At 40.8% G+C, this 20,510-nt stretch overlaps 1 protein-coding gene across 1 annotated transcript in view; it reads right to left on the bottom strand.

Annotated features, from left to right (window-relative positions):
* cdk6 (cyclin-dependent kinase 6) overlaps positions 1–14,515 on the bottom strand; it is a 34,944-nt gene extending 20,429 nt beyond the window's left edge. Inside the window, exons 1-4 of the mRNA XM_054605427.1 lie at positions 13,907–14,515; positions 12,670–13,039; positions 8,280–8,415; positions 3,103–3,270 (exon numbers count right to left, since the gene is read on the bottom strand). Coding sequence (XP_054461402.1) covers positions 3,103–3,270; positions 8,280–8,415; positions 12,670–12,893 — 528 coding nt within the window. The 5' untranslated portion in view covers positions 12,894–13,039; positions 13,907–14,515. The remainder of the gene's footprint in view (positions 1–3,102; positions 3,271–8,279; positions 8,416–12,669; positions 13,040–13,906) is intronic.
* Between the last annotated feature and the right edge of the window lie 5,995 nt (positions 14,516–20,510).

Below are 20,510 nucleotides of genomic sequence, written 5' to 3'. Positions count from 1 at the left end.
TGGAGATCGTGTGTGTGTGTGTGTGTGTGTGTTGGACTGATAGGGGGATTCCAGACAGGATAATTCATCTAGAACCAAAGATCCTGTGCTTCCTTTGCAGCATTACACTCCAGCGCATGCGTGCAATAAGACACACACTCACACACACACACTCACACTCACACATACACACAAACACAAACATAGTAACAACCTCCATCTCATTTTCTGTGGCACAATTTGTGTAGCACAGAAAGGAAATGAGCGTGTGAGTGGGTGCACGAAACACATTTATGTTAAGTGCCCCTGTGTGTGCATGAGTAGTTTCGGGGACTTGATAATCGTCGTTCATTTCTATAAAAGGTGAATTCCCACGATAAGTAGTCAACCCTGGATAGAAAGCGTCCCCGCTTAGTCATAAATTAAGTATAACATCTACATAAAAACAAAACCTCCAGTGAAACCACACACACACTGAATATTGTGTAACACTATGTAAATTCTATGGTTAGACACGTCTTCCTCTTTGATAGTTAACCGTGTATCATCATCAATCTGAATGATAAACTGTAGAAATCAACTGGAGGAAATACTGACTAGTTTGATCTGAATCATAAAAAATTACCCTTGATAATAATACAGAGAAATTACAGTTTAGGGACTGGACTAATCACACATTACAAAACTTTGAAACTCAACCATTCGCAACAATCTGTCCTGACATTTCTTACACAGACATTTATGTTTTATATTTATATTAAGGTGCAAGATACGACATTGGTAGCATTAAGATTGCCTCTCAACAGCTCTCAACATGGTGACGGCGATCCAGCAGCTCTTAGCTAACAATCCAAACAGCGCTAACAGTGCTGACAGAGCCAACAGTGTTTACCTGAGGGTGCAACGCCTCCAGGATGGCGTTATCAGCTGTAACCGCCGTATGCGAGCAGTGCAGAGCAGCGGCTGGGAGTTAACCTGTGTGGTGCGCTAAAATGCCCTAAAAGCATGCTCGACTAGCCCGGCTATGTCCTTAAAGCAAAGAAAACTCGAATGACAACACACACAGAGGGGGAGCGACTGTTCTATTCTCAGGAAGACATAACTCCATTAAAGCTCTACATAGATAATAGTTCTTTAGTGCAATATTATTGCTCTGAATGTTGAATACATCACATTTAATAACGGCTGTCTTAATAATGAGAGCTCCTGTTAACTTGTTATCAATAACCCCATCATTACATAAAAAAAAAAAAAAAATCTAATTCAGTTCCATTTACAACAAATAAGTCATTCTAATTGACAATAATGCGCTTTAGAGACTAAAAAAGCTTTGCATTCTCTGTGATGTGTTGTTTGGCTTTCTTTCCTTAGATCTACAAATGGGATCTAATGTTCTTGTTGTGAGTGTAACAAAAATAAGCATAACATAGCTACCATAATTATAATATTATAATATAATACCTACTTTCCCTTGTGTACCAATAAATACAATATATACGTCAGCTCTAGGAGGCAGGAGCACCTATATGTGTCCTGCTCATCTCTTGTTGTGCGTTCATCTGATGCTGAGAGCAGAATGGACACACAACAACACTGCATTCTTTCCCAAAGGATGTTTATATTTACTTTAGATGGGCAGATGCATCACTACTGGATGAGCCTGACTTAAGTTCCCATGAGCTTCGCTAACTAGGCATAATAAAAATAATAAAACCTTCTCCTACAACCCTCATCCTCCCTTCCCATCACTCTGGTGAGTCAGTAGCACTGATTTACTGTGTATTTTACTCATTATTTTGTATCAGACAAAAAGCTATGTCTGTCCATGGTAATGTCAAGTCATTCATATCTCTGTGAGGATACGTCGCTCTGCGTTAAGCAGCTTGACACCTCCAAAATGAAACAAACACAAGTCATACACTATTTGGAAACCGACTAGGCCTACATAGAGAAAAATAAACAAAACAGACAAAAACTGGAATAAATTTTTAAAAAAACTGACAATATTCAAACAAATATATCCAAATTAACCTGATGGGTCCAGACTGGTCGGGGTGATTAGCAAAGGAGCTTAAAGCATTCACACATATATCTGTTTGAATGTGAGAAAACCTTCTCCTGGTAAATACAGATTTGTAACAACGCACTGAGCTACTGTTGCTGGCTACCTTAATCTAAAAAGTCTCATCTGTCCCTCTTCCAAAGACTCCTTTCAGTCTCCCTCTCTATTTTATCTGGTCATCAGAGCCCAGAGCTCAACAGTCGGACATCAAAGTACCGACAGTGGAAAGGGAGGGGTGTCTGTCTCTCCTCATCTGTCCCATCCCTGTCTGCAACAGCCACAGAGGGATTCCTGAGACCGACCACAGGGGCCCTCGCCTCTCACTTTACACAGAGAAACCCTATCATTTGGCTCAGAGCTGCAGCGCTACCCGCTGATGCCCTGTCAGTGCCCGCTACATCACATTAGACGCTTTTTATCTAACTCTCTGGAGATGGGAGGGTTGTTCAAGCCGGTGTGTGTGTGTGTGTGTGTGTGTGTGTGTGTGTGTGTGTGTGTGTGTGTGTGTGTGTGTGTGTGTGTGTGTGTGTGTGTGTGTGAGTGTGTGTGTATCCTGATGAGAATGACGAGTTTGAGTAGGGCAAAAATATAAATGTGCAAAGAAATGCCCACTTGCAAGTGTGCACGCACACTAGATTGACTCTAGAGACTTTTTAAAAAGATCCTAGAACTGAAATTGTATTGGTCAGTTATTCAGTATACGTATGTAAAAGAAGAAGCAACTTGTTGATAATGGGAGGGGAAAAAATTAAGCGAAAGGAAAAAAACAAGGGTGATACGAGTACATAAAGTTTCTTTATCAGTTGTTGTTATTCTCACTTGTTTATGCTGATATTTTCTTTGCGTGTGTTTTTTTTTTTGTAGATCAAATAGACTTGATTTTGTAGATCAAGTCTATTTGTGTCTATGACCCAGTTAAAACATCCTGTGACTCTTGGGTCTCTAGCAACGGTGAAGCTATGGGCTTGCAGTGTTTGGTGGTGTGTATTTGGAGGCACTCTGTTGAAAGGATCTATTGGATGAGCCCTGACCGCTTCAGAGATATGAACAACATAACTCACCACAGAGGTGAGCGCCATCTGGAAGCTGTAGATCCGGGCCAGACCAAAGTCCGCCAGTTTGATCTGTCCTCCGCTGGTGACCAGGATATTCTGGGGCTTCAGGTCGCGGTGAACAACTCGGTGCGAGTGCAGGAAGTCCAGCCCCTGGAGCAGCTGGTACATCATATCCTATAAGACAACAAGACAGAAAGAACAAAGAGTGAGTGTGGGAGTTGATTTTTGTAAACATGACAAGGACACAGAATTGATATACTGAAGCTAAAATAAAGAAGAGTGAGACCTTCAGTACAGAATACATGGTTACATTATTCATATGTGGCTCGGTTTGATTAATCTCACCTAATGAATTTGATTTCCAAAATAAATCAGCCTTAATTGTCCTTCAAAATGGCTAAGACAGATGGCTATATGACCCCACACCACTACATGTAACATTTTAATTCATTCCCCTGTCAAACCAGGCAACAAAAGGCCTGAATGACAAAACCCCACAGTGAGAAGTTAAGCACAAAGGCTGAGACATTGTGGTACGGAGGGAGTTAACTAGAGGAGGCATGTGTCTTTTCTTGTCGACTGTGGCAGATGTTTGATCACACACACACACACACACACACACACACACACACACACACACACACACACACACACACACACACACACACACACACACACACACACACACACACACACACACACACACACACACACACACACACACACACACACACACACACACACACACACACACACACACACACACAATAGAGGCCCCGTTCTGTACAACCATGGATCTCTGTTTCTCAGCAGCTGTCCTGCTCAAGTTAATTGGCACTCGCGCTCTTTTTTTTTTTTTTTATGCCCAAAAAGCTGACCTCAGAAAATGGTCACAGGCACTGCTTCCACGACACATTAGCAAAAGTAACACAGGAAAACTACAGCAAAACCAGCTTGGGCTTGTTCTTTTCAAACCGAAATACTCTCAAACAGGTCCTGCACGTGTAAACAAATAACAAGTCTTTACAATGGATTGTGGCTAGGTGGTTTTGGCTGAGCTTTTATTTGGATTGATTGAAAAAATTGAGTCTAGGGAGAGTTATTTAAGATTAATAACAGATACAAATGAATAAATATGATGTTTATGTAGGTAAAAAAGTAAGTCCCAATCGTTCACTCTGTTAGAAAATCACAGGAGACAATGTGGAGATGTGTGTGTGTTGCATCCTGGACTGTACATGCCCCACAACACTCACACACCCTCCTATACACACCCACACACATTTGCCCCCGACACACACCAGCAAAAGCCTCCGCCAAGACCTCACAAGTGACATGGACCTAAGCCCGCCGCTCTATTCACTGGCCCTCCAGCTGGTGAGTGAGTCAAAGGGGTCTGCACACTCAAGCAGAAAACATTAGCAAACGGCGTGGGGCTGGCTGCTGGGCCGGCCACAGAGGAGGAGACAGGACGCCCCACACAATGCTGTGGAGATGGGGAGTGATGTGTTTGTGTGTTTTTATGCGCACAAACTTGATGTCCCCCTGGGTCTGTGTTAGCATAATATGTGTGTATCTAGATTTCCATTTGTGTGTAGTCACCTCAGACTGTGTAAGGGTGCCTCAATGTGTATGTGTGTGTGTGTGTGTGTGTGTCAGTCAGTGTGTAAGCATGCACATGTGTGTGTGCCCTCTGACCAAGGGCAGGCAGGATGCATAAACAGACCTTCCTTTCTACATCTCCATCCAGCCGTGACCCAGAGAGGAGGGCAGCAGGCAGACAGGGCCATAGGAGAAAGGCAGGCAGTTGGTTATTTTGTGTGTGTGTGTGTGTGTGTGTGTGTGTGTGTGTGTGTGTGTGTGTGTGTGTGTGTGTGTGTGTGTGGGGGTGTGACACAATAGCATGCCCCCCCCCTCCCCTCCATCCGTTCCTCTACGCTTTAAATAGCCATTTCACCGTGCTTCCTTTCAGCAGCATTTCCTAGTAAACACTAATTATCTCAGAAGTGTGACTCTTGGACAAACACACAAACAATCTTGGCCCCGAGCACCACCACCACCTTCTCTGCTGGTACTATTACCCTCACAGCTGAGTAATGAAAAATATTCAAATATGTTCAAATGGCATAACTTGCTGCATTGCAAATAGGGGAGTACCAAGTTTGAAAAATTTGAAGTGCCAAATTAGCACACTACCAAAAGGTTTAAGACCACATGTGGTGCGGACAGCTACGGTGAGTGATCCATTCACACAAGTTGATTTCAGCAGACTCACAAGACTTGCTCAACACAAAACCGTCTTCAACTGACAGAACAATTTACAAACAACTTGGCCAGGAGGAAACAAAACAAAAATATTTATTTTTTTTAAAAATCACACAAAAAGGCAACAGCTCTGACCCTAAAAAAGCAGGAGGATCCAGAAAAAAGTAGTCAGCCCTCTGCAAGAAGCAGTCAAAACATGGCTTTCTGAGTGCGCCTCCTTTTCTAATGCAAATGCACCAGAGGCAGCCATATTGTTTATTGTAGCTAGGCACAATATGGGACATCTGCCGGTTAGCGTTAGTGTAATTCCCTCCCCATGCTTCATTAACCTCCCCCTTTATGGGCCCAGAGAATAGAGTTGTGGAAGCTTGGACGATGGCGGGCGGAGGAGGGTGGGGGAGACCCCAAGCGCTGGCCCCGGCTAAGGGAGCGCTGAGGCTGGGGCAGCCAGGCTCCTTGATGTCCTTCCAGCTCATTTGATTCCTGGAGGAGGACCGCTTTCATCAATGACCATGTGGTGGGTCTCGAGTCTGAGTAAGGCTGAGTGGGTGGTGGAGGGGCTTAAATGGACAGGCTGGGGCAGGGTGGGGTTGTCTGATGCAGGGGGTAGATTGTTTTTGAGGAAAAGTATGCCTGTTCTTTTCAGGGTGAAGGTTTTTCTTTGGTTTTTCTAAGGGGGACGCTCTATAATAGGTTAGAATTAATGAGATGGGCACAGGTGTGGTGAATCTGGGATTGCTGGACTGGGATCCACTATCTGGTTTCATCTGGTATAGCCAGGGGGGAAATGAAGTTGCTAGGAAGGAGGGGGCGCAATTGGGGGGTTACTGTGCAGTGCCCACTGTCCTAGAAATAACAGGGGATGGTGCCTGTGTCATCTTGTCACTCCAACATTGTCCTTTTGTCCCCTCGAGACTCCAGCTGTATGAATGTTAGGAGAAAGCAAGAGAAGGAGGGGCACCTTAAGGGGTCCGTATGCTTCAAAAGTGCTTGTTGGATGGTTGAACATAGTCGGAAACCTCCTCACCCAAACTTTTTCCAACGATAGAATTGTTACTTTCTGATAATGCCGATCACCAGATGACATACTTTTAATGAATATAGGCCAATGATCGTCAGTAAAAAAAAAAAGAAGATGACATTCTGCACATTTTGGCGGACATAAGGCTGGAATGTCGGTTTTCGCTGACATTTTTACAGCTATTCAAACAAACTCACGAAACAAACGTGTTTCACTGCACTCGCACAAACAACTTGACTGGGCAACAATGCAGAAAACAGGACACCATGGATACTGCCGCTTTTTACATTTTCACGGATATGAAATTAAGACCTCATATAACCGTGGTTGTGGCAAAATCGTTTCACCCATCCATCCCCTTTTTATGTCTTTTTTACTTCTGAACTTCTACTACCGTCACTTTTAATGTATGTAAATTAAAATGCAACACCATGAATGCTTTTAAGAAGAGACCGTCGAAAAGTATGCGCCGTTATCCCCATTTGAGAAATGATTTCAACCCGCCACGTGTCATGAATAATTTATTAATCAGCTTATCATTTAAGCCAAAGAATGAATATCAAATCCATACCTTTTGAACAACGTAATGGCTACAACTAACAGTTCCATCCAATATTAATTGTTGGCTCAATAGTTTTGTCTTTAACAAATCAGAAATCAGTCACGACCTCAAGGCAATATATTTGTATTCTTTGAGTCCAACAGCATAAAGTCAAAGATATTCATGAAATAAATTACGCAGCAAATCCCCACATGATAAATGCTTGGAAAATGACAAACAATTAATCTATTAGTTGCAGATACATTTTTTGTCAACTTACCAATTAACAACAAATGAATAATCATTTTAAATCGGGAGGTTTTCATGTAAAGCGGTGCTTAAGTATTGCAGTTGAAGCAAAATATTTGGAGCCGAACATCCTGATCAACACAAGCACCACCACACCAAGAGACATCCATAGAAACTAGAGTACCATAAAGCCTTGGGTGTGATCTACCTGACTCGCACAGCATCGCACCAACATTACAGCTCGACACAAAACTTTCACACATTAAGCCCGCCCTGGGGTGAAAAACAAACAGTTACTCAAGCTTCCACAACTTCTCTGTTTCAAATGTGACACTTTAAACTCTGAGGACTCTCTCTCGCTCCAAATATAGGGATATACAGTATATAAGAGTGTACACAATACATTTACAGACCTTGGGGTGAAACATGAAGAAGAGATTTTTAGTGTGGGAAAGAGGAAAGGACTTGGCGCCACATCCATTTCCGACCTTTTGGTAAAGTGGAAATGGACACTCGGTGGATTTGTTTAATGAATCGGAGAATGTGATAGCAATGGGGAGTTTGAATCTGTTCACTTGAACTGTTGATACAGAGGGGGAAGAACAATTGTTGGCATCAAATTGAGCACTCCTGTTCTTTTTAAACACAAAGAGACGTTTTTAAAATCCAGTTTCTCACACACACTTTTCTCCGTCTCCATCTGTAATGCACTGTAAACTTGGAGGGAGACAGGGCAGAGTGAAAATAGAGAAGGCCGGGAGTCTCTAATTTAGAGCCCATCTGCCACATGTGCTGCCTTTCAAAATGCTCCGGTACCTCTGATGACGGAGGGAACTGCACTCTCTGTCCTCTGTGTCTCTGGCCAAGAAAAATCACTCACTCATACTGTGGTCCTGCACAGTTTAAGCCACAGAGTATTAGCAGACAAGTTCCTATATATATTTAAAATACTGTGAATAATGGTTCAAATTGACTTCTCACATGTTTCTAAATGTATTCCCCACCGATGCTTCAATAGTGAAGCAAATAGAAGTCACTTACACCTTTAAAGACGGCAATTAGTATCTGTCTTACAGAGCAATTCAAGATAACAACAGTAATCGTTACCTTGATGGTCTCAGGTGGTACTCCAGGGTCAGGGGCCTTCTCCAGGTAGGTGGTCAGGTCCTGATCCACGTGCTCAAAGACCAGGGTGAGCTTGGTTTCTCGGTCATTCCGAGAGACCGTACACACATCAAACAACCTGGAACAAGAGGAACAGGTGGAGGAGATCAATACAATTGATTAAATGGGGTTTGTTGTGCTCAGCATGCTGCACAGCTGCTGACTACAACTAATAAGAGTTCATTTCTCTTTGTTAATATGGCGACTTTGCCTGCATGTTCTTTATTTTTCAATTAATTCCATTGTTCACTTATTCACCCTTTCCTTCAACAATAATTTACCCAATGAAAGGTGCACTGTTGTGTGACAGTCATCTACACATTTAGCAAAGTTAAAGCATTACATTGCCCTTTTAGTACCATGTAGCACAGTTTTATGGACAAAACTGTTTGGGTTCCTCTGTGTAAAGCTTTGACATGCACTAAAAATATAATAAAGGAAAGTACATTTAGTGTACTTTAAAGCAAATAGGAAGTGATGTCATACAGAGCAATAGATATGTCAAACACAGGTGTAACTAATGATATTAAAAATGACTTATGACTTACTGGAACACGTTAATGTAATGGTGCCCTCGTTAATGTTATTAGTTACGCCTGTGTGTTTCCTGCTATGGCAAGTCAAAATGAGAAGAGAGTCTTATGATGCAGCAAAAAAACAACAATCTTGCATTATTCTTTTTATGGAAAATTTTAAACCATCCCATGAAACCTGAACAGCTGAGAGTTGTACACATCTTTGCGGTTGATCAGGAGATTGATCATCCATTCTAGGATATTAAATCAATAACTCTGGACTCTCGGCTCCTGGGTGTTTTATTTTACAGGAAATTACGAGAGAAAATGCACATACTTGGAGGGCAGGATTATCATGTGCTGCAAGACAGGCTGATAACATTGTGTCAGGTTACCCTGAAAACTAACTTTGCAAAGCTTGTAAAGATTCAAGACCATAAAGCCCCAAACACCAGAGTTTGTGGCTGTGTTTTACTAGGCAACAAACTAAGGCCAAGAATCCAGATTATGCCAGCAGACCTGCCAAGGCGGGCTTTGGTGAAAAGCTGAAAAAAAGCTATCCAGTATGTCCTCTTCAAAGAGCTTGGGGACCACAAGCGGCATTCCTGAATCGGCACTATGACAACTCCTGATGCTCGATGGGAAGGCGAGAGTGAGGCTGGCTGTATCTGCAGAGGAAGCATCTTCCATCACAACAACACGGGGACGAAGGGAGCCATGATGGATCTACGTCAGACGTTCGGTGATGGGTTACAAAGTAATCACATCACCTTTAAAGTATATTATCCTTAAGTGAGTGTGAGTGAGCCAATTAAAAGGATAAACATGATTTGTAAAGTCGGTTTAAATTTGTAGGTTACAAAACATTAAAGCGATGGCATCGGCTCCCATTACTTTGAATACATATACAATATATTTATTGGCCCAACGGACGATATTTAATAAATTATGCTCAAACTTTTTTAAATGGTGATAACCTTAAAAAGTGTCCGACAAAGCTTTAAGCAATGTCAACTGATTGAGGGTACAATTAAGATACAAGCTTTACCTGACCCCAAAATGCAAAGATGAGATTCAAGCTAATATTGACATCTAAGAGTTTGATTATTGCTGAAAATATCAATTCATAGTGATCTTACTCAGTGTCACATCAATATTTTGATATATTTTCAGTTGCTATAATTCAAACTAGCGAATCTGCATAAGCCGTTTAAAATCAGAGCATGGGTAGAAATGACTCAATCTCTCCGGAAACTCTTTCATTCCTATCCAACGAGGCATCATGCGTCCTCGCCAACCCCCTTGTAATCAGTGGACTTGGAATAGCTGGAGTCAGTGTGGTGAGTGAGAGGCGATTCATTCAAGGTATTAGTACCGAGCATGATGTCACAGAATAGATGGCGCCCTCCCTCTTGAAGCGCTGGGGTTAAACGCCCCTCACAGCTCGATTGTTGGCCTACAATGGGGGCTCTCAGCAGACACTGAACATATGGAATGAATAATGGGCCTCATTACAAACATCCAGGGGTTGCCTGGAGTCACACAGAAGTCCCACAATGCACCCTTCCTGGCCTGAGCTGCTTTGCTATGCTGGTTGGCTAAACTGGAGGATAGTGCGGCCCAAAGAGACGACAGTTTGCACTCTTGAACCAAAGTATTGCAACAAAAGCTGCTGCATATTATTTAAACTCATGCTTCCACAGCAGCACAAAGTGTGTTCACCAACTAAATAAAACTGACCTAAGAGAACTTTATATCCACTGACGCATTCTTTTTCCAGTGAGAACAAAACCCATTGTGATCCGATTAAGAGAAAACCATAACCATTATCCTCTATTATTCATTTATACGCTGGAGAATTATTGTTAGAGGCACAAGGGCACTAGCCAAGCTTCTAAAAAAAGTCCATTTAGAGCTTCCCCTTCAATCCCAAAGCACTCAATATTCTATAATAAAAAAAAGTACCAAGGTCAGACATTGGCTAGTGCCAACATATTACGCAGTATCTGACTAGTGACCTCGCAGTGAACAATTAATTAGAAACTGAAAGAAAATGACCTCTGTGTGCAGAGCAGAGAGAAGTACAACTCCAAACTGGGCTGTAAGTAACTTTTAAAGTTTAAAAAATGTATTATTCCTGTTATCGTATATGTTCTGATAAACAATATAATAACCAGATACTAGATGTGTGCATTGATACAATTGCACTTATTGTATTGGTATTAATTTGCTTCTGCACTATACTTTTGCTCTGGTTTATGCTTTTAGATGCTTGTTTAAGAAAGGAGATGCACTTATGACTTCTGGTGACTAGTAGTTCTCTTGAATACCTATGTTGAATACACTTATTGTAAGTCGCTTTGGATGAAAGCGTCTGCTAAATGACTGTAATGTAATGTACATTGACTAAAGTACTCGCTGATACCCAATCCAGCATTTTCGGGTGTATCAGAGGTTAACAATACTGGTATCGCAATAAGTCTCTAGAAAATGACACTGCCACTTAGAATATTTGAAGATTCATTACTGATTTTGGGAGCTTATTGCAATAAAATATTCTAAAATCAGCGCCTGCTCTAGAGCTGAAATGATTTGTCGATTAATCGATAAACATTTGCTAACAATACAATACAAATTCACTTGTTGCAGCTTTCAAATGGGATTATAAAATATAAATGTTTTGTCTTTTCTCATAAGAACCTGAATATCTTTTGTGTTTAATTAAGCAAATAACAGACAGGTAATCAATTGTGAAAACAATCATTTTCAGCCCTAGTTTATATGTCAACCATAAAGTGAAAATGTAATCACAGATACTTTAAAACCTCACAAATTTGATGTATGTCGGTCAATACTCATCTGTCCTGTCAAAAGTCCAGAGCACTCACTAACTAAAACACTATTCTACTTGATCAAACTAAATTTAGATTTTTGGTAAATCCTTTTTGTAAACACATAGTCTCATTGATAACCTGATCTCTTTTCCAAGCATTTATATATTACAAGTATGCAAAGGTGCACTGTGCCAACCCAATGCCTTTTCTAATGGGGCAAGGGGGAGGAAAGCCACGTTTGAAAGGATGTTACCGAGCTGAGATACTTCTAAAAGTAAGCCGAGTTACACTTATTTAGAGGAAAGTCCATGAGGTGGATCAATGTAATTGGAGCCGACCAAAAGTGATGAATAAGAGGCGTAGTTTCAAACTGGACACGTCACTCACACTACACAGACCATTTCAAATGAAGAAAGTTTGACAGGTGTGCACTAAAAGTGGCTGCAAGCGGCTAGTTGTTATGCAACCTACATTTTTATATTGACAGCAGAAAAAAAAAATGAAAGAAATGGACTTCTGGTACAAAAACAGTAAGTATGAGTGCAGGCCTTAAAACAGGCTTATGAGGCAGCAACCATCAAAAGGAAGAAGTATGTTTCTTTGAATTATACTCTTAAACTTTATACCACATGGTGTTCCATCTCACACCCACACACACACACACACACACACACACACACACACACACACACACACACACACACACACACACACACACACACACACCCACACACACACACACACACACACACAGGACTCTCCACCTCTCCCCCTCACTTACCTGAAATGGACTTCTGGTACAAAAACAGTAAGTATGAGTGCAGGCCTTAAAACAGGCTTCTGAGGCAGCATGGTTGCCACCAGAGACCATCAAAAGGAAGAAGTGTGTTTCTTTGAATTATACTCTTAAACTTTATATCACATGGTGTTCCATCTCACACACACCCACACACACAGGACTCCCCACCTCTCCCCCTCACTTACCTGACAACATTGGGGTGCTCGAAGGCCTCCAGCTGCCTCAGTACCGCCACCTCCCGGATGGTGGAGAGAGGCATCCCTTCCTCCTCAGTCTGTACTCGGACTCTCTTCAGGGCTACAAAGCGTCCCCCGTTCTTCAGATCCCTCGCCTTGTACACTTTCCCATAAGCTCCTTCTCCAATCTCGGCCACAGGTTCATATTGAGTACCAGTACTGTCTTTGTCCATGTTTGCAGATTGGTTGGGTTTGTTGCTTTTTTTTGTTTTGTTCTCGTCTCTCGTTGAAACTATTGCGGGGAATCCCGGCGAGGGTGACGAGCCAGAGGGTTTCTCACAAAGGCATATTCACAGAAAAAAGGTGGCACATGCAATGCCTAGATGACAGGGAGACACAGATGGAGGAAGACACCATCTTTGTCAGAGTTGGTCAAACTGTGCTCCAGGTAGGCAATAACAGGACTGTCATGATGTTTTATTCCGACTATCAACACAAGAGCCCCGTTGCGTCCCGACTTCCACTCCTCCTCCTCCTCCTCCTCCTCCTATTACACAGCAGCTCATGTCCTCCTACCACTAACACACTAACACAAGTCATGTAAAAAACAAAATAATAATTCAAATTAAGCCTCTTTTTCTCTCTAATCTTATGATTGCACTAAATAATCAACCATGCATTCAGAGATTCGACCCACATGCAGCTGGAGTTAGATCCTGTGGGCTGTCTGACTGTGTTAAAGCAAAGTAAAGCATTTAAAGAGAACACACAAACAGAGAGCACAGACCTTAAAGTGTCAGGCTGTGTCCAGGCTGTGTTCAGGCTGTGTTCAGGTCCCAAACAAACCAGCTTGAAGCCCTTTCTGACTGGTTCTAATGGTTTCTGTTTGAGGCGACAGCAGCTTGTGGAGCACGTGGCTGCATTGTCTGGACTTCCTCCAGCAACAGTCCACTTAAAACACTGCAAAGCTCACATTTCACACCCCAAACATGTCTAAGTGTGTAAAACAATGCATCAGCAGGGTTTACAGCATGTTTTGTATCAGCTTACATGGATTCCTCTAATTTTTTCTAATTTAATTGACTCAAATGGGGCCAATTTTAACTTCTGGCAAGTCGGGGGAATTGCGCTTTTGCAGTTCCTTAAATGTTTTAAAAGACACATTTATAGCCTCGTAAAATACATTTTTTTTTTTTTTTTTTTTGCATACAATTCTGTATAAATATCCCCCACTTTCGGTGTTTACCTTGGTATATGTTGTGACTTCGGCATGTCCGAGACAATGCTGAGGAGGCATTCGTTTCTCGGGTAAAAGGTCCTGCATCAAACGCATCCCTGTCCTCTGTCCTCCATGCGGGGGCCACACAGGTAGTCGGAGGGTGTAGGCTCTAATCCCCCATCCCTCACACTGCACCAGGCCGGGCAGAGACACTCAGAGGAGGGAGGAGGAGGAGGTGGAGGAGGTGGAGGAGGAGGGCTGTACGAAAACTCACTCACACCCACTCTCACTGCAACTTTGTGTGTGTGTGCAGGATGGGGGGGGGTCATAGGACAAAGGCAAAATCGTGATACAGCCCTCCCCAAAAAAAAAAAAAACACGCTCTTCTTTGGATTTTCTCCTTTCTTTCTTTCTTCTGCTGTTTTTTCTCCCCTGCCACACATCCCCGGATAGGCTTCCATGCAGCTCTCTCCGTCTCTGGCCCGGCTTTCCCACGCCGGCTGAATGTGTCCTGACCCCCTTCAGAGAGGTTTGACACGGAGAGAGGACATTTCCGCATTCCTCCTCGACTACAAAGGCAAACCGCCTCCTTTTTGCTCTCCCTCGGCCTCCTCGGTGCTGTTGCCATTCATGGTCGTCCCACACACACCCCCTCATCGGACTCACACCATCTATCTCCCTTCAGGACATTGAGGAACTCCTGCAGGGCAACAATGTGTCAAGCCTGGCCTGGATGGTCCTGAGGGGTCAGGTTCAAGGCCCGGTGGGTTGGGGGGGTTGTTGGGGGGCTCCTCTGCTCGGGTGGTCGTCTGTGAGTCTGCAGGCCTGATGGCAAAGATTTGGGGTGTTTTTGAAATGTTACAATATGGGAAAGTCTGCAGAGCAACATCATCATCATCATCATCATCATCATCATCATCATCATCATCATCATCATCATCATCATCATCATCTCAGGGTATATCTTTAATTAATTTCACAGCAAAAATAATTATTATGATTGTGAGTTTCTGCATGTCAATTTACACGTTGTTGTAGATGTAAAAAAAAAATGACAACTATTATTATTATTATTATTATTATTATTATTATTAACTCAAAATTACACAAAAAATCAATTAAATTGTATATAATTTATTTACAACTTATTACACATGAATTAAAATTTAAAGATGTGTAATTTTTTTCAATTAAATTGTATATAATTTATTTACAACTTAACACTGATATAACCATACATGAAGCCTACATGAATTATTATGATTATGAGTTTCTGCATGTCAATTTACATGTTGTTGTAGATGTAAAAAAAATAATGACAATAATTATTATTATTATTATTATTATTATTATTATTAACTCAAAATTACACAAAAAATTTTTTCAATTAAATTGTATATAATTTATTTACAACTTAACACTGATATAACCATACGTGAAGCCTACATGAATTATTATGATTATGAGTTTCTGCATGTCAATTTACACGTTGTTGTAGATGTAAAAAAAATAATGACAACTATTACTATTATTATTATTAACTCAAAATTACACAAAAAGAAATATTTTTTCAATTTTGACATGATTTATAAACTTAACACTGATATAACCATACGTGAAGCCTTTAAATGAGCCTATTATGTAAAGGAATTTACTTTGAATAAATGCCTGCAATATTGAATAAATGTCATTGTATTTCTTAAAACCTAAACTTTTTTATTTAAATGTCTAATCTGTAGAACTGTGTGTACTTTAATTCTTGGCTTCTACCAATTTCTTTTCATATTTTGAAAATGTTTAAAATTTTCTTTATTTTACTTGTTTTGTTTTATTTTAATAGGATCTATTTTGGCTTAAATTTCGAACTATATCTAACTAACTTTCATATTGTTTCAGATGTTGACATTTAAAACAACATGCTCTGTCTGAAAGTTCTTCAAACTCTGACATACAGTTGGTATTTCACTTTTTTTTCTCCTTAATGCTGGACACGGTTTAGACATGACAAGACTTGATGTCAGATTATACCAATGAATAGCCAATTACAGGCGTGTAACCAAGCTGCATTATCATAACTTCATTGGGAGGCTGTATCAGAGATGCACAGAAGATCAGAGGAAGGGCATTCCCCCGGAGCCATTATTTACACGAGAACTTGTTTTGCATGCTGCTTGTAAAATCCACTGATTTGCACTAAAAAGGTAAAGTTGGGGGAGATAATGACATGGAACTATGTATGACCATCTCTCCTGCCCAACTTTGTAGGCAACCCCAAATTTAAACCATTTACATCACAATGCAGACGATGTTTCCCAGACCAATTACTGTAAATGTAGTCATTTACATTTTTTCATCATCATTGTTCTTGTGAAATCAGCTCTGAGAGCCATTCGCCCAGATTGAATACATTAGCATGCATACTTCTTATCTGGCTGGAGAACAGACCAATTAGATTCGTTGTGGGCGGTATAGAGATCAGACACAGACACAGACGCACACACATTCTGCAACACTCATTTATTAGTCAGTATGTGGCAAAAAAAGATTTCTGTAACAATATGATTATAATAAATAATATAATCATTCAAAAGATTAAACAATTCTGATAGATTTGTTTTAGCTAATGGTATCATTTTAGTGGACATAAAAATGTCTACCTAATTACTCTTTCAAACATTAATTTTCATCATTTATAATGATTATTGACTAATTTTATAGAAGCAAAACCTTGTTTTGTAACTTACAAGAAGCAGTCATGGTGAGCAGGGCTAGAACAGCAACTGGTTCGTCTTGATTTTCGGACAGAAATAGTTGCTTAAGATGTGCTTATGTGGATTTGGTGACTTATGGCACATTTAACAGTGTTGCTCAATCTGGGCATTTCTAATTTAGCTGCAGATGTTTCTGCTATTTAAAGTTGTGTCTTGATACAGATATGGTTAGCCATGTGGTGGAAGAAATACTCAGATCCATCAGTAAAAATAATGAAAGAAACATGTAAAAATTCAAGATGCTGCTTAAATAAAAGAACAGATGTATCTAAGCAAAATGTAATTATCAAAAGTAGAAATATGAGTCTTATATAAGCTAAGCCATTATTAGGTTATTGCTAGTTTTACCCTTTATTTACTGTAAGGTACTTCAATGCAGGGGTTTCCAACATAGGGGTAGAATAAATCTCGGGGCTCGTAAAATAATGGGAGAAATAAGAAAAAAGGAGGTTTTACTACAATAATTTGTACACATTTTTGGTTTTCTAATCTCAGCTATTTTGTTAAAAATGTGATAATTGTATGTATTTCACACACTCAAATAGTTATCTAAAAGAAACCATCTGGTATTTATTTATTTTGTAAGGGATCAGAAGCCACAAGGCAGTGAGTCTCCAGTTTAATTTCTAATAATTTATTGTTTTTTATACATGTGTCAAATGTTTTAAATGCTAATTCCTGGTCTAACTAGAAACAATAACTAGAAACAAAAACTGTCAGATAAATGAGGTAAAAAGCACATCATTTACCTCTGAAATGAAGCAAAGTATAAAGTAGCATGAAATGGAAATACTAGCATAAATTAAACATACCTTGAAATAAGTAGTACTTTAGTAAATGTATTTAGTTATTTTTGATAATTGGTGTTAATAGCAGGTGGCTGTAGTTTCACAGTATGTAGCTTTAAAACCAGTTAAGATTTAATCATATTTTGTGGTTACACCTTATCAAAATGTTTAACACTCCCAAACAGCAGTTAGAAAACAAAACACAAGTTGCCCCAACTGGCATTTCAGCTTAGTATTCCTGAGAATCTGCAACTGGCGTTTATAGCACAAAGCAATGCTGCTTAACAGGGCCACTCAATTACATTTGAACAAGAAATGATATAATAAAATGATCATCTAACAAGTTGGCTCCGTTGACACTGCCGTCAAATGTTTGTCAGACAGGTTGTCCACACAGTTCTTCAGATTTTGTACCGATCCAGTAATAAGCTCTTTCACCATATTTGAATGTTGCTGTGATATGTGCAAGGTGTTTTGGGGGATCAAATATCAGGGGAAAAGAAGAAAGCTAACATTATAATTGAGAAGACGTGTAAGTCTTGTAATCAAGTGGAAATCCTTTTCAATCTCTGATCAAATCTGTTTACATAACAACAGTAACAAAAATGTAATATGTAGACTCAAAGCAGCAAAAGCTCCATTTGTTGATCTTTTGTTAACTTGGGGCAGCGATCATACTGATTAGCATCATTATTGCAGTAAAGTTGCCTTTTTAAACATCCAGCAGAGAAACATCAGCTTTCAACTGGAGTCGTGTTTCTGTCCACAAAACAAATGTATATCCAATGTTAACTGTTTATAATGTGTTATGGTTTCCACCAAATTCTGTCCCTTTAGCTACTAACTTTTAGAGTTTGCTAGAAACAGTAACCCGTTGCAGCTGGACACAAGGTTGATGAGACTGGTTAAATTAAACCAAAACAGTACCATTGCGAGCCAGGAGATCCAAAACTATGTGCTAAAAGACACTGAAACGTAGAGCTGAGCAGCCCGTTTTCATTCCCAGGGCATAAAATGGGTGTTATGACCTAGTTTAAAGACCAAAAAACCCACATAGGATGGGTCAAACAAACACACAACTTTCAGCCAGGAGACAGCTGCTGTGTCTTGTTTGTGTTTGTGTTCAAATTCTCTGTGAGTTTGTCCCCTTGAGCAACCCCTTCATGTTACACGTCATAAGAAAATACTGATGAATGTTTCACTTTTCAGAATGAAACTAGCTTCACTTCTAATGAATTTGAGGCCAGTACAGTAGTTATATGGTGTCATGTATTTACTAAGGTCGGGTATTTGAATCATACTGTGCCGCTGCTTTTGTACACCCCGAAAACGCCCAATCTTTCACTCGCCTTTTGAGATGTGAAGAAAATGAGTCATATTTGTGTGTCTTAATGTGCTGTCTTTATCCCTATGTGTTGGTGTTTGTGTGTGTGTGTGTGTGTGTGTGTGTGTGTGTGTGTGTGTGTGTGTGTGTGTGTGTGTGTGTGTGTGTGTGTGTGTGTGTGTGTGTGTGCGTGCGTATAAGTGCATGCGCGTGGCAGCTGCTGATCAGTCCAGCCAAGAGAGAATTATGTCCCTCCAGAGGGGGACAAGAGAGGCCAACAAGGGACAGGTGACTCCCAGTCTCTCCCAGATCTCCTTTCACCCACCCACACACACACACACACACACACACACACACACACACACACACACACACACACACACACACACACACACACACACACACACACACACACACAGCAGAGGACCTACACACATAGAGAGAAAGGGAGAGATTGATTGTGGGCCTGTCTACCACGTCCCGCCTAAATAGAGGGGGATGTCCAGGCCACAAGGCAAAGGGTGATAATAACCTGAAGTCTTTAGGTAGACAGCTGTCCCACCTGGAATCTGATAGGATGTGTGATATTAGATTCCCTTAAACTACCAATCCCATTGTCAGGATTTACAACCATCACTTAGTCCGCAGTGTTAATATTTAAGCAACATTTTGAGTGTGAAGACAGAACCCGCCATGGTTCCAGCAGACAATTCAAGCCTGTTTCGTGTCTCTGACTTGATTTCCTCTCCTCCTCTTTCTTGTCAAGCCAAACTGAAGTAAAGCCCCTTCTCTCCTCTTCCCCTTGCCCTCCTCTTCTCCCCGACACCGGCCCCCAGACACAAGCCTCTTTCTGTTGGGGCATCGCCATGGAAACCAAGCCACTAACTTGAGGAGGCGACATAAAATCCTGCTCTTTTTAGGGGACACAGGAACACCTGCCACCTCCGCTGACGGGGAGGGCTGGGCTGGATGCCTAGCCACGAGCAGACACACACTTACATACAAATTCATGTGGTCACCAATGCAGACACACACACACACACACACACACACACGCACGCACACGCACACGCACACGCACACACACACACACACACACACACACACACACACACTAACATAAACAGAGGATCAGTGTAACAAATGAGACCTCTAGCTAACATCTGCTCCCTTTTAGAAACTAATTTATCTTCCAATAACATCTCAGGTTGTTTGGTGCCTTTCTTAACTCATGTTCTGGCAAAAAACAAACAAGGAATGCATTTTTTGGAAACAAAGAATCCATTATTGATAAAGTTTATGGTTTAAGGCTACGGCACTCGTTTTTTCTTATTTTAGCATCTTGATTGTGTATTTTCTTATCTTCTTCCAGCACATCCAAAGCTTGCTAATGAACACACTGTATCATATTTGTTTAGACTGTTTACAGATTGAATAAAGGAGAAATAACTTGTAATTAGTGATTTCATGAGGGGCTCGAATACACAGAACTTGTTATTTGACAGAGCCAGGCTAGCCGTTTCCCCGTTTTCAGTATTTGCGCTAAGCTAAGCTAGCAACATGAGAGTGGTTATTGATTTTCTCATTTAACTCTCAATAAAAATACAAATATGCTTCTTCCCAAAATGTTAAACTATTCTTTTTAAGATGGAGCCAGCAGGTGATTAGCTGAACACTGTACGTTCGACGTTATTTTTGGACACCAAGAGTTGAAAAATGTTCAGTAAAACGCTGCTTTCATCACTGTC

Source organism: Anoplopoma fimbria, chromosome 10 (genome assembly GCF_027596085.1).
Source record: "Anoplopoma fimbria isolate UVic2021 breed Golden Eagle Sablefish chromosome 10, Afim_UVic_2022, whole genome shotgun sequence".
Classification (NCBI taxonomy): Eukaryota; Metazoa; Chordata; class Actinopteri; order Perciformes; family Anoplopomatidae; genus Anoplopoma; species Anoplopoma fimbria.
This window is presented reverse-complemented; position numbering and strand designations above follow the sequence as displayed.